Genomic DNA, 15513 nt, shown 5'->3' on the forward strand with positions numbered 1-15513 from the left:
GTCCTGTAAATGAAGGATAGTCAGAAACCCAAGTGGAGGAATAACGTTCTGGGTTCAGTGCCTTTTCCAAGGCTAAGTTGTTGTGACTCTTTAACAGTGAGGTCTTTTGAGAGCAGTGGTGAAGCTAGCTTGGAGATTCTCAAAATTTTGCTAACAGAAACTACTTCAGGTCAAAAGCAAGCCCCAAATGACTGACATTGGGACACATGGGCAGACCGTGTGTGTGTGTGTGTGTGTGTGTTTTATAGAACTACTAATTCTTATGAGCTTGTTAACAAGGGTGCGGTTACTGTGCACCAGTGCAAAAATTGAGGGGCTGTTTGCACAGGCTATATCCAGATATTATGAAAAAGCTGAAGGGAAGAGCCCACCCTGAGCCTCCTAATCAAATCATTACAAAAATGAGGGAAGGAAAGGAAGGAACATGCTCCTCCTGAAGCACAGAAGGAGACATCTGTGTTTTGACCATCGATCCCATATGGTACTGATAACACCAAGGTTGCAAGTTTGATCCCCAGGTGGGCAGCAGCATATTCCTGCATTGTAGGGGGTTGAACTAGGTTGGACGCCCTCAGGGTCCGGTAAAGGTAAAGGTACCCCTGACCATTAGGTCCAGTCGTGGCCGACTCTGGGGTTGCAGCGCTCATCTTGCTTTATTGGCTGAGGGGGCCGGCGTACTGCGTCCGGGTCATGTGGCCAGCATGACTAAGCCGCTTCTGGCGAACCAGAGCAGCGCACAGAAACGCTGTTTACCTTCCCGCTGGAGTGGTACCTATTTATCTACTTGCACTTTCACGTGCTTTCAAACTGCTAGGTTGGCAGGAGCAGGAACCGAGCAACGGGAGCTCACCCTGTGGCGGGTATTCGAACCACCGACTTTCTGATCGGCAAGCCCTAGGCTCTGTGGTTTAACCCACAGTGCTACCCGTGTCCCTTGCAACTCTACAATTCAATGATTCTGTGCTGATACAGCCACCACAGTACAGACTTCTTCTGCCAGAAGAGCAGCTAAGGTCAGAGGGAGTTGGATAGGGATCATGATGTCCATTTGTTATCTACTGACTTTTCTACATTGGGGGAAAAAGTGGGGTCTGGAAATCCACTCTGGCTTGATGGCTTAAGCACTGGATCCACATAGGATATGCTGCAGTTGATAAAAAAATAATCAAACCCTGGACACTAAGCTTGAGGAATTAATCCTCTGTAGCTCATATTCCCTTAGGGTGACTAATCTAAGGAAAACATCACCTGCACACGACTTAATACCTTGTTAAGAATGCAAAGGGCAAGAAGGGGAATGGCGAGGACATTCCAAATGAAGGTGTGGGCAAGGAAGGAGCCAGAGGGTAGGGAGTGTTCGAGCTGTCTTGTTACAGGAAGAGTTGGAGCTGGCTCTCTGCAGATGCCTTCAGAGTTACCCTCAGAAGTCGCTAGAGAGCATGGGTTATATCCAACTTAGGTTTTATGCAGGGTAGACCCAATGAAAATAATGGGCCCGATTTAGTCATGTTATTAGTTTCAATTGGTTGACTCTGAATATGGCTGGCATTGGCTACAGCCCTGTATTTCTAGTTTGCTGGCATTTTCTCTTTCGAAATGCCATGTGTAGTCTGAGCTCTGTATGTGTGACTGACAGATTGAATCTGGAAGCCTATCCGCCGTCAGTTATCTTGGGATATTTTGTAGCCTCTTTCCACCTGCCAAAGCATTTGCAGTGTGTATGTCAAGAGGGATTGTCAAACTTTGCTGTAGAGAGCGCTTTCCTTAAAGTTTAATTTAAATAAATCCCTGCATTCTCATGTCAGTAAGGAGGTTAGGCTGCAATTCTTCTTCCAGACAGCAAGTTTTCTATGTGGACACATATATTTTCCTCTAGTTTTATGGAGAAAAAATTATTTTATGCAAGTTCTTACCTGCAGCCCAAAGTGGTTCAGGCCCCAGGCACTGGCTTACCATCTCAACGTGAACTAGGTCTGTCACAGGTCAGAGGAGAGGCAGATTAAAGACATGGAGGAAGCCTACATGATGATTTATAAAGTCCACAATAGATATATTTAGGAAAGTGAAAAGGTGGGTGTAAGTGGGAAAGGACACCCTCTTTTTCCTTTAGTAATATCAAACACTGTAACAAGTAGAGCAGTATATAATCCGTAAGATGTCCATCAGCTTGTTCAAAACCAATGCATGTGTGTATATACCCTTTGGACTAATGGGAAGTTCACTTTCCCTTGCAGCTCATGCCTCACCTAAGAATTCCTTATTTTATATTAATAGCCATGGACCTATATTATTTGCAAAGCCAGTTGTCATCACTTTTATGAGAAAGTTAAATTATAATTGAATGTCTTCTGTCTCCTTTTCATAGGCAGGACTTTTGAAATATGCTACCTTTAATAGAGCCCTTTTCACAGCATAACTACTGCAAAGGATTCTGGGGGATTTGCTAGGGTACATGTGGCACTGGCCTGGCGTGTTCATAGTTTATAGTTCGCGAAACCTTGAATATGCCCAACCTGTAGCTACATATATCTGGGGAAGAAGATAAATGGGAAGTTGTCGCTTTAAACAGAACAGTGATTTTGGCACTGGGAGCTGCTGCAAAGACCACAGCAAGCAAAGCACCATGACCTATAGTGAGCTTTTTGCAAATCACTATATATTCCATTCTCAGATGCGCCAACTCTGTATCCCTGGGAAAATGACTCTGCTGCTGTTTCCAGGGCTAGTTTTGCCGAGACAAAACAAAAGAGCCTGTAATTATCCTGAATGCTCCTATTGCTTTCAGCTCTCTTCTGATCAACACTCTGTGAATGCATAATCAAATTATATTGAGGAAGATTATGGAGCTAGTGACACGGGATAATTGGTTGTGTAAACAAGATATTGTTTTTACAAAACCCATTTATTATGACCTGCTTTCACGTGGCTCTCCCACAAAACTCCATATTGAACAGAGATATGGTTGTGATTATGACATCGTTCCTACTGTCCTGTTATTTCACTCCTAGAATATGGAAGGGAATCAAGTGCAGTAGTAACAGTCATGCCCCCACCAACCCTGAGCCCACCCTCAACCTCCATGCATTGAAGGTGGCTTTAAGTAAGCTTGGCTGAATGCTCTTGGAAGCCTCCCTGCAGCCAGAAACTCCACAACATGAGGGTTTCTAGTTGTAAGGGAAGGTTCCCTTCAGACCTTTCTACTCAATGTGGGAAGACTGGGGGTGCAGCAGATGGAGAAGGCATGCACCCCTCTTGATGCTCCCACAGATTCCTTAAAAAAAACCAAATCGACAGGTTCCTTGAACATATGCATAGAGTTGGTTGCTACTTGAGTAGCTTGCATAGTTCAGTGATGGAAAGCAGCCGGCACCCTCCCACATTATTTACTTATTTTCTTCCCGATTTCGTGGACTCCCTGTGGCATTTGCACAGCAAAGGCTACTTGCAGACAATCAAACCCACATTTTGAAACCATGGCAGAGTTGCTGTTGCCATTGCTGCCCAGGTATTAGCAAACATTATTTCCTGTCAAGAGTCACTGGAGCTTGGAAAACCAGGAACCTTAGGCTCACCTATGGTGGTTTGGAACCACTTCCTGTCAGTGAAGTATTTTCAGGCTCTAGCCCCAACCACCCAGACTGACTATTGGGTAGTTCTAGATTGTTATTGTTTAGTCGTTTAGTCGTGTCCGACTCTTCATGACTCCATGGACCAGAGCACGCCAGGCACTCCTGTCTTCCACTGCCTCCTGCAGTTTGGTCAAACTCGTGCTGGTAGCTTCAAGAACACTGTCCAACCATCTCGTCCTCTGTCGTCCCCTTCTCCTTGTGCCCTCCATCTTTCTCAACATCAGGGTCTTTTCCAGGGAGTCTTCTCTTCTCATGAGGTGGCCAAAATATTGGAGCCTCAGCTTTAGGATCTGTCCTTCCAGTGAGCACTCAGGGCTGATTTCCTTAAGAATGGATCGGTTTGATCTTCTTGCAGTCCATGGGACTCTCAAGAGTCTCCTCCAGCACCATATATAAAAAGTATCAATTCTTCGGCGATCAGCCTTCTTTATGGTCCAGCTCTCACTTCCATACATCACTACTGGGAAAACCATAGCTTTCTATAAAAGACTTTTGCATGATCAAAAACAAGATAGCTCAGCCGGTAGAGCATGAGACTCTTAATCTCATGAGTTTGAGCCCCATGTTTGGAAAAGATTACTGCATTGCAGGGGGCTGGACTAGATGACCCTCATGGTCCCTTCCAACTCCTTGATTCTATTATTCTAACACTCTTCCTTGCTCTGGTGTGTGTTTTTGGCTCAGCTTTTGGTTCTAACTTCCCAGTGCAACTCTTGCCTCCTGGTTTCCAGCTCCCAGATGCTGCCTTCCTACTGACAGCTGTCTATAGCTAAGCCCTGGGGCTTCCTTGCCATTTGAAACTAAGCTCAACCCCTTTGTACATATTTACCTCCTCAAACCAGAGATTTCTAGTGCCACAAGGCTTTAACCCACCGGTGTACAAATACTTCATTATGAACTGAAGGATAAGTCTGCCAGTGGTTCCTAGTGATTGTGGCTATATTATGTGGCTTCTGAATACCAGTTTCTGGGAAAGTTTAGTGGGGAAATCTCTGTTGCACTCGTGTCCTGCTTGTGGATTTCTCATCAGCATCTGCTTGTCTGTCATGAGAAAAAAATGCTGGACTAGATAGGCCTTTGATCTGATCCAGCTGGGTCCTTCTTATGTTCTTAACCAGGCATAGGCAAACTCCAGCCCTCCAGATGTTTGGGACTACAATTCCCATCATCCTTAGCTAACAGGGCCAGTGGTCAGGGATGATGGGACTTGTAGTCCCAAACATCTGGAGGGCCGGAGTTTGCCTATGCCTGTTCTTAACTCTGCACTACTGCAACATTTTTGTCTTCGCCTATTAGCATTGACGTAATCGGACAGAACAAAGGTGAGTGCACACAGAAGGCAACAGGGAATATTTATGCTGTCAGGATCCCAGTGTTCTCTTGCCTTTTCAGCACACACTTATTCCGACACACTCAAGGACCTTCTGAAGAAATAATTGCACCTGCAAGGTGGTCAAATGTGAACTCGTCTTGAGCCGTGTATGCTTAAATGAGTGTTTAGTAATTCATCTAGACAGCTTGATGCCATCAACTGCACAGGAGTGGGTCAGTCTCTTCAGCTCAAGCACAATGCCTTGATATGTGAAGCAAGTCTGCAATTGAAGTCATATGCCTCATCCCAGTTATTCGTTCCATGTGATCAGATACAGCTTCTGATACCATTTTCAGAATACAAGACATGGAGCTGAATAATTTCGATCTTTCCATTTCTATTATTCATTTCTTATTGGCAGTGTTTTGCACTATTTGTAATGTTATTTTTTTTGGGGGGGGGGTAGCATTTGCTAAAGAAAACACATTACCACTGTCAGCTAGCCATCCCCAAAGGAAAAATCAAATTGTCTGTGTGCACACATGTACACGTATGCATATACTCTCTCTCTCTCTCTCTCTCTCTCACCTTTGTTTTCATGGAAATTGATGAATACCAACCAATTTCTTTCATACATTTCAAAACTAGTCTGTGCTGCAGTAGTGGGGTGTTGTTGTTTTTTGCCTTCCCTTCCTTGTAGAGGTTCCTCCATTTTTACCCCATGTGTCAAATAGCAGATTTGGATGAAGGAGGGGGGAGGAGAGGTTTTAATGGGAAAGGATGTATGAGGGGAAAACTTAAACCTCTATTCCATTTCTTTGGTTACAGATTACCTTCATCCCTTCCAATTCAGCTGGTATTACCTGTAACAATGTCCTCATTATGTATCTTTACTATCATGTATAGCTGTACTGTATGTTTATTGTCTGTGGGGTGCACATCAGAGCAGGGAAAGCACTTTTCCACCACAGACCTCTTGAAAATCACTGAGGTGGATCACTTAATGATTTTTTCCCCGCCTTTCATCAGCATTATGATCAAAACAAACACCATATATTGAAAAATGATGGGTCCTAGGCCAGGCCACTTGGAGGGGCCCCTTTAGCTGACAAAATTTTATGGGGAAATTAGTCAGCTGTACCAATGATGTGTTGTGAAAATCACAGACCGTAGGCCAAGAGGGGCTTGATAGTAAATTACCAAAATGGTGTTGATCTCCATTGTCATTTGGGGAAGGGCCATAGCTCAGTGATAGAGCATCTGCTAGTATGGTTTCAAATTGGATGAGGGACCGCATGTTGAGATTCTTGCATTGCAAGGGGTTGGACTAGATGGCCCTCAGGGTCCTTTCCCAACTCTACAATTCTGCGATTCAATAAACCTTACTTCAGCCTTCTCTTAGTACCCTTCAGATATTGTTGCCCTGAAACTGTCACCATCCTCGGTCAGCATGGCCAATGGAATCAGGGCTGATGGAATCTGACAACATATGGTGGGAATCTGGTTGCAGGCTGAATATTTTACAGCAGAATCAACCCCTCTTGTCTCATGTTTGCCAGCAAATTAGTAATCCTATTGGGGGAGTTTGAGCCAGAAACCTATTAAAACTTATCCCGTAAGTGCACTTGCTTCTTGAATAGACTTGATGCCCAGAGACACTAGCTGTCACAATTTTTTTTTATAGCCCCACCAGCAGGCGAGAGGCAATCTCTCATTCAAAGATGGTTTGGAAATGCCTAACAGACCTGAAACAGGTTGATGGTGGTGGTGAAAAGCATGCCATCTGGCTGAAGGCATATGCGTCCCTTTCTCTTTTCTTTCCGTGTGCAACTCGCTGGAACAGAAAGTGACAGTAATTGAAATACACAGAGGAGGACTGATGGGGAGTGACACTTATTGTTGAAGGAACACCAAATTGCCATGCAGATTTCATAGCTTGTGCGACCTCTGCTTCTTCCACCATGTTAGGTTATTACTAAATTAAACATGCCGCTGTCTAAAAAGGACCACTTCTTTCTATCAACATTTTTGCCCTTATAACTAAGGTCCTGCTGAAACAGAAACTGGGAGCATTACCAAAATGTTTAGTGTTTGGTTTTATTTTACTTTTTTGGGCTTGTAAACACCTGCTTGCCACGAGGCACGGAAACATTCTGAATGTTGTGATGCAAAGAAGTTGAATTCGTGCGCCAGGCAACTGGCCTTGGGAGGGAAAATGCCATGGACTAGTAACTTGTGTGGATTTATTTGGCAAGGTAGTTCTGCAGGTACGGCTGTTTTACAGGTGCACTTTTAAAGTTATCCCCATGTAAAGCATTTTATGTGTTCACCTGGAGATGTAATGTGAGTGTGCCATGACGTATTTCCAACGTTAACTTTCCATTTCAATACGTGCCATGGGGTCAGTAGATGCAGCGCATCTCATAATGGCCACAATTTGAAAACAAACCTGGTGGACCCAATAGCTCCTGGAGGTGATAGTGGTAGAGACACAGAAAGCGACAGGGAGGAATCAAACTTCCCTTCACGTAGGTAGGAGCATAGGGCAAGAGCTGCCTCTAAACCCTTGAATCAGAAACTCCTACCTACCCCCCTGAACAGCCTGATTTCAGAACCAATTAACTCTGCCCTCCCAAATGAAGTGACTTGTCTTTCATTCTTCTCTCTTGGCAATTGAAATTCTCTCTCTAGGGGGAGGGATTTAACTGGCTGACTCCCTTGTGATTTTGGGGAGGTATTTTGGTGATCAAAGTGGAGAAGATATGGTGGTCCTCACCACCACTTAAAAAGTGGAGAAAATGGGAGTCACTGTGGAATCTGTGAGTGATCTCTCCCACGAGCTCCCTTAGGTACATGTCTGTGTATTCTGCTTTGTTTATTGCACTGCTCTGGTTCTCTTTTGGGTCCTGCTGGCAAAAGAGGGGACTGCATGAGTATGTCTTCTGCTTAAATTTCGCCAGGGATAAATGCAGATAAGCTGACTCAAAAGTTGTGTTCATTGCAGGGAAATAATAATGCAACCTGACTGATAACATCCAGAGCAACTGTCTGGATTTGTGTCTGTGACCTGGTTTTAGAAATGTCTTGTAAATAAACCAATTTTAATCTAGTTCAGCCATTCACTGTGTCAGTGGGACAGGTCATCAAGGACTTTATTGTGACCTCACTGTGTTCAAATGGATATTTCGCAGTTTAAAGCAAACTTTCATTTTCTGTGATGGCTACAAACAAATAAATAATTTATTTGCCTCTGGTTCTAGTGCAAATGGATGCAAATATAGTTAGTCATAACCTAAGTCCCATTGAAAACAATGAGTTAGTTGTTGCCTTTAACTAGTTTTGATGGGATTTACAGTGCAATCCCCTATGTATCTACTCAGCTAAGTCCCATTCAGTTCAATGTGGTTGAACCAGAGGGTCAAAGGGTATACAGAAGCATTTGGTCACGACTTGCTTTCATTGGATTGGAGCCCCCCGTCTATTGCGTTTATTTGCAGTGAATAATGGAACCACATTGAAAACAAGTAGGTTTAAGTTACTCCCTTTTCTGTTTTAATTGCTGAGAAACTAGGCACCATGCCATCCCCTCAGGTGTGTAATCTTCCTAATTTTAGGTTCTGTTCTGTGGTTTGTGGAGAAAATGAAAAACCCTTCTCACACAGTGGCTGTACCATATTGGCCTGAATATAAACCTCACTCCCCCGCCCCCGAATTCCAACCGTGAAAAAATAAAGTGCTACCTTACGGTATGCAGCCAGGACTGTGGGGCAAACAGTGCCAGGAGCGCGGCAAAGTGGGGCCTGCCCCATGCGTAGTCCCCCGTCCTCTCCCCCAAGGCCAGGAAGGGAGAGAGCAAGGAAGGGGAAAGACCACTGGCAATGCAGCACAGCTTCCCACCGCCGCTGCCACTGCCCCCAGTATGCAGCCAGAAGCAGTGAGGAATGGAGTGGCTTATATTCGGGGGCAGTTCTCCCCCCTCCAATTTTAAAGGCTTATATTCAGGCCAATATGGTATATTTAAGTATATGACTGTCAGGAGAGAACTAATGAAATAGAGGAGTGTTGTTAATGTAGACATGGCAATGGTTTGCATGACTATTTTGAACCATACTTGTGGAATAATAAATATATATTTTCTAATGTCTTATGAGGTGTGTGCCCTGTTAAATAATCCACAGGATTATTATTATTATTATTATTATTATTATTATTATTATTATTATTATCATCTGAGCAACCAAGAACAGCAATTCCAAAGAGAACTTACTTGAATCCTTTCCCCCTTCATCATTACTCATTTCACTCTCAACTCTTTTTTTTAATTTTTCAGGAATAGAACTCTGTCCTCCTGGTCACCGTTTCATGATAACGATGGTGGCGAGTTTTGTAGCAATGGCAGGGCAGTTCCTCATGCCGGGTTTGGCTGCCCTCTGCCGGGACTGGCAAGTTCTCCAGGCTGTCATCATCTCCCCCTTCCTGCTGATGTTGTTGTACTGGTTGTGAGTATTTGCCGTTTCTCATTTTTCAGAAATATTTACTGATAAAGCTGGACATGTTGGGCCAAACATGGGTTCCCAAGGCAACTGTTCCTAATGTGGTGACTCAGGACATTTGCATAGGATAATTACTAGGCAGGAGTAGGTGCTTAACCCTTTTCCTAACTGCAGCTTCTCCCTTGCAAATAGTAGGAGAGGCTCCAAAATGAGGCATGAGTAAGACAGACTTAGTGGGAAGGGAATCAGCTGGCAGAGGGGATGTTCTGTTTATGGAGTCTCCTTTGTGAATGCCCCCTATCCCTTGCACCTCCCTTTATCTCAGCAGACATGGGATTGAGACCGTATATTTGCCACATGGGCCTGATGCTGACCTGCAACTTATGAATGCACAGTACAGTCATACCTTGGGTTACAGACGCTCCAGGTTGCGTGTTTTCAGGTTGTGCACCGTGCTGAACGCAGAAGTACCGGAACGGGTTACTTCCGGGTTTTGGTGCTCACGCATGCACAGAAGCACTAAATCACGCTTTGTGCATGCACAGAAGCACCGAATTGTGACCCGTGCGTGCGCAGATGCGGCGCTGCAGATTGTGAACGCTGCAGGTTGCGAACGTGCCTGCCGCACGGATCACATTTGCAACCCAAGCATGCTTTGGAGACATTTATTTGTGGGTGCCTACCAATTACCATATTTTTCCATTTATAAGATGCCTCCATGTATCAGATGTCCCCTATTTTGGGGGACTCTAATTTAAGAAAATGGGGGGGGGGGATCTAGCCGCGTATAAGACACCCCCAAATGTTGGACATTATTTTTTAGGGGAAAATAATTTTAGTCTTATACACAGAAAAATGTGGTAATTGCCATATGTTACATTGGCCGCATTATATTGGCCACAGGCAATGTAACATATGCTAGAAAACTGTCTGTTCCCCACCCCCCTGGTTTCCAATAAACATTATCAAAAGTTTGACTTGTTGTTAATTATTATCAAAATTTCTATACCACCTGTCAGCTGTAGATCTCAGGTTGGTTCACAACATAAAAATATAAAACAGTTGCCAGTGAAACATTAACTCTTTACGCATATTGTTGCAGATGGATTTTTTTATTGATACTTTTAGAGAAAACAATTCTCTTAAGTTACAGATGAATTCTTGAGGATACAAAACTTGTTACATCTTTTAAAGAAAAAGCTATTTAAACTACCAGTGGTCTCATCCTTGATTATTTTGGAGGAAAGATCAATCCAGTAAGCAAACAGTTTAATGTTATTTGGAGTTCAAATAACAAAAACAACTGCTATATTGGCCGCTACAGAATTACTTGGTAGCATTTATCTCAGAAAGAAGTTGCAACCCAGATTTAGTATGGATTTCATATCTTTTTTTAAAAAAGGAAATGTAAAAATGACTGTACTTTAGAAAAAATATGTCAGTGTGCCTAATACCCCTTTAGATTACACACACACACACAGAATAATAATATGGCATGTACTGAATGCCCCTTCCCCTTCATCTCCACCCCCCCCCATCACTGTTACTTCTGGAGTGAATCAGCAAATTCTGCCCTTAAAGATAACAGCTAAAAGATAAGAATATCTGTTGAGATTGTTGGGGGAGGTACCTGTTTGTTCCTTCTGAAAAGGATTGGGGGCGGGGAATCAAAGTAATTTTAGTATGGCTCCAGCTTGCAATTTTCTGAAGTTGAGGTACCTAATAATTTTGTGTATTCAAAGCACATTTCCCTTTCTCTATCTGCATTTCTCTTCCCATTTGCATTGCATATTCTTCATTCCACTTCTCCTGTATGTTTATGTCAGGTCAGCACTCTCCATTGGGTTTCTATTGCCATGTCTTGCTGCTGCTGATAACAAAGTTGAAAGAGCGTATATGCCTCACTTCTCTTCTTAGGGTTGATCATCAGCAAATCTGGGAGGTCAAGAAAGATAAAAATGACTTACAGGGGTATAAGACTGGCCAAATAAAGTATTCTGGCATCAGTCTATAAAGGCAAAAAGTCTCCATGGATAAGGATCGATTTTATTTATTTATTTATTTATTTATTTATTTTGTCATTTCTGGCTGCAGGTGTGTGGCTGCACATAGAGATTTTGCAAACGCACACTGTCCAAGCAGTGGGTATTTCAGCATAGGAAATCTATGGAGACAATTTTAGAACACACACTGGCCACATCTACATATTTATTTTGGTTTTATGCCAATCTAACTATTGTGATGTCCCCCAAACCCAAGAATCCTGGGTGTTATTGGTTTTGGTCAAGGCGCTTCAAAACTTGGTTAGCTACCTCTATTCCTCTTCCTCCACTCCCAGCCTAGAGTTCCCAGGGCTCTCTTGGGGAACAAGAGTTTTGTCTGTGGTGCAAATCATGGCCACTGATATTCCTACCTCTTTGGTGGCATCTGTCTCACCACTTTGGTCTGAAAAATCTACACTGATTACTTATTCTTCCCCACGTGAATAATGCCAAAAGCACTCTCAGCATTGCAACTGGTTCTGATGCCACATGCATTGAAGCTCATATATTGGTTCCTTGACTTTAAAGTACAGCAAACTTCCCTGCGAGTGTCTGATTTCATGCCGGAAATGTCCATATCAGCTTCATTATTGTACTAGCAGAGGCATCACTAGTTGGATATACAGTTTAGCTTAGGGGTGGTCCTCCTTATTGGACTACAACCCACATCACCCAGACCGCTGACCCTGCTAACTGGAGCTGATGGGTGTTGGAGTCCAACAACAACTGGAGGAACATAGGTTCCCCAACCTTGCTTTAGTTCCTGCTTGCTTTAGTTCTTTGTAAGCCTCCACTAACACTTTTTTTTTTCATCTCTAAAGTGTTTTCCCAGAATCCCTTCGGTGGCTGATGGCCACCCAACAGTTCGAAGCTGCAAAGAAGCTCATCCTTCACATCACTCACAAGGACAGGACAAGCACGGAATGTGATATCAAAGGAGTATTGCCCGGTGAGTGTTTGTCCCTGGGACAGGCTATGAAAATACAAAGATATGAATGGTTTCTACGCTACCTAATAGAACCTTTGGACTTCAACAGAGTGAAAAATTGTGTTCGTTGGCTTGCTTTGCTTTTGGGAAGGTAACTTATTTCACTCTAGCTTACCAATGCGTTCTCATGATTTCATTGGAAGTTTGGGCTTTTCTGCAGTTTGACTTCAGAATGTCCACACAACAAATACAAAGGAGTAAGGGAAATAATGGTTTGATCCCTCCTCTGAAGTTCTGCTTTAGAGATAAGGTATCATTTCTGAATAAGAGGGATCTGCTTCCCCTATCCTCGTGACATTTTCCTTGATTTTACATTGTTGCTGTTGTTGTTGTTACTACTACTACTATTTTTTTATTTATATGCTTCTCATCTGACTGGGTTGCCCCAGCCACTCTGTGTGGCACCCAACAGAATATTAGAAACACAATAAAACATCAAACATTAAAAACTTTCCAATACAGGACTGCCTAAGGAAGCCAGGCCTGTTAACTCCCACCTACAGGAAGATTGGCTCACTTCTCAGTTCTTTGTGCTTAATCTTCTTCTACAGGAATGCAAAGCATCCCAGATATATGCTTCTATGTTGCTAGTTGCAATTATTTTTTGTTGAGTTACTGTTAGGAAACAGGACACATCTGTTTCTGTATTCTTACTGAAGCCAATTGTGTTTGTTCTTTCCCTTCACCTCCAATTTATTAGACCATCTCAGTAACCCCATATATTAAGCATTTTCCTGTCGGCACTGCTGTGGGAATTTATTGGCAGGGTGGGGGGAGACATGACAGGTGAACATAGTAGTGCAATGGGCAACAAACATATTGGATTCCCCTCCTCTCCCCAAGGAGAGGACAATGACTAATCTTTGAAAGCACATGTTAACTGTAGATGGCAGTGCATCCCTTAGAAAATAGGAAATAACATTTATGTTTAATGTACAAAGTAGAAATGTAATATAGTGGAGGGGAAAGGTGCTTGCCCACAAAAGGATGGGAAGAAAATGGTGGCTTCAATGCAGGAAAAAAATGCATAATTGCAAATCACTCTATATTCTTTACACTTTAGCAATTTAATAAGTAATCACTTGAATCAGTATTGAGCTCCCCTTCAGCTCCCAAATGGTGTGTTAAACTGAAGAGTACTGCATATTCACTAGTGCAAATTGATCAGGCACCATCTTTTCCGAAGCAGAAATGTGTACCCCTTTAGCTTCTCTTACAAAACAACCTTACACACACCAAACAGCTTCTGACACATTTTTATCAAATTTGGAGCCACTTTCTACTGCCCTCATTGATATGATGACTGCATTGTAGTTTAGCCACAGTGAGGTGGCTTAGAGAGTAAAACTCCCACCACAAGCACTCATATTTTGGGTACGGCTTTGAATTGAGCTACCTTGTGTATGCTTCTGGAGCCATGTTGCAACCCTTAGATGGTCTGTAATAATCCACAACTCACCTCACTGAAAGTGATTGTGCGAATTGACAAATGGTCTGATGTGGTAGACTTGGATAATGCAGCTGAAATGTTGGATCGGTGGCAGAACTTAAGTAAGCTGCTACCCTCAACAGCACCTGTTTGTTTTGCTTATCGGTTACATTTGTACTCAGCCCTTCCTGCCAGGGCACTCAAAGTGGTATTTTGGGTGTTCCTGGGTGAGCTCCCATCTAAATACTGGCTGGGCCCAGATGTATTTTGTTCCAGAGATGGCAGCACATCACATGCCTTCATGTGATTATTTGAGTCCATAAATAACTTCCTAGAATCCAGATAATTTTAAATAAGTTCTTAGCCTTTGTGGTTGTAGAAAGAAACTGAGTAAGTCACAGTAGCTTGGTAGAGAGAAGATAAGATAAGGATGACTTGGCTCACAGCCTTGCAATCCAATAAACTAGCAAGGTGTCAACATAGTTTGTGTGCTTGGATGTCCTATGGCCCGTGGGACTGGATGCATTGAGTTGGAGGGGGAGGCAAAACAAAGTGGTCTAGATGAACATGGCTTAGGTAGGAATGTGCATGTTGCTTCTATTGTTTTCTGGCAGGCTGTGACAATGCTGCTAAGCCTTTGCTGACACCTCTCCCTCACTTATTTGACCAAGCTCCATTGACCTGTTTGGTTGGCTCCCTATCACAGGCCAGAAATGGTTCCTCATGCCAGGAAGTGACCAACAGGACAACCCGTCACAGAGCGCTAATGGCTTTGCTATCAGGGCGTTCCAGATTGGGGATGAGGGAAGCAGCCAGGCTGGAGGTAATGTATAAGCCCATGTTCTCCAGGCTGCAAGATTACAGAAGTTCTACAAAAGCCCTAGAGGAGCTCACCCTCAAACCCAGGCTTCATGTTCAGCAGTCTCACTTGATTCGTTTGTGAATCAGCTGTATCTCTTCAGGTCTGCACCGGAGGTAGGGAATCAAATGATTGAAAGCTCCCCCGTGTCAAAGGACGTATCCTGCACATGCAGATGGAAATGTAATGAAATTAGAGTTACATGAAAATACCCTTATGTGCCAGGGATAATGCTAGGCTGGAAATTTGTTCCATCGCTTGCTAACGTTTGTATGTGGAGGGGATGTTTTCTATATAGGGAGCACTCAAATATTTGATCCCTTACCTGCAATAAGAAGAAGTAAGAGTTCAGCAATCAGGCTGCTTGGCAAAGGAGGGGGTGTACAGTGGTTTCTCTTTTGCCTCTAAGGCTGAATTGTCTGATCCACTGACACATCCTCTATGCACAAACACATGTGCACAGGAGAGGGCTGTGGGCATCTTTTTGAACAAGCTGCCTCTCTGGCTACATTGATGTGCCCTTTGTTGATACATTTTTCATCTGTGCTCCGTAAAATTGCCTTCGGTTTCAGTCCCACTGGCATCGACGGATACTTTCCCTGCAGATTGTGATGTTTATAATATCAGAGGCACTGTAGGAATTCCTCACCCGCTGGCTCTTGCAATACCTGCCTGTTCTTATCTCCCAACGAGAATCTGATCTGGCAAGACACTGCTAACATTCCAAGAAGCAGACTGGAAATAACTTAGAAAATGATATT

General features: G+C 43.4%; 1 protein-coding gene across 4 annotated transcripts in view; it reads left to right on the forward strand.

Moving 5' to 3' along the window:
- SLC22A23 (solute carrier family 22 member 23) overlaps positions 1-15513 on the forward strand; it is a 103897-nt gene that overhangs the window by 53814 nt on the left and 34570 nt on the right. For 3 of the 4 annotated variants that reach the window (XM_081918212.1, XM_081918209.1, XM_081918211.1), the window contains exons 4-6: positions 9272-9440; positions 12298-12425; positions 14600-14716. In XM_081918212.1, the coding sequence (XP_081774338.1) occupies positions 9272-9440; positions 12298-12425; positions 14600-14716 (414 nt within the window). The remainder of the gene's footprint in view (positions 1-9271; positions 9441-12297; positions 12426-14599; positions 14717-15513) is intronic. The other variant, XM_081918210.1, reaches the window with a different exon arrangement.

Source organism: Podarcis melisellensis (assembly GCF_964234715.1).
Source record: "Podarcis melisellensis genome assembly, chromosome: 7".
Lineage (NCBI taxonomy): Eukaryota > Metazoa > Chordata > Lepidosauria > Squamata > Lacertidae > Podarcis > Podarcis melisellensis.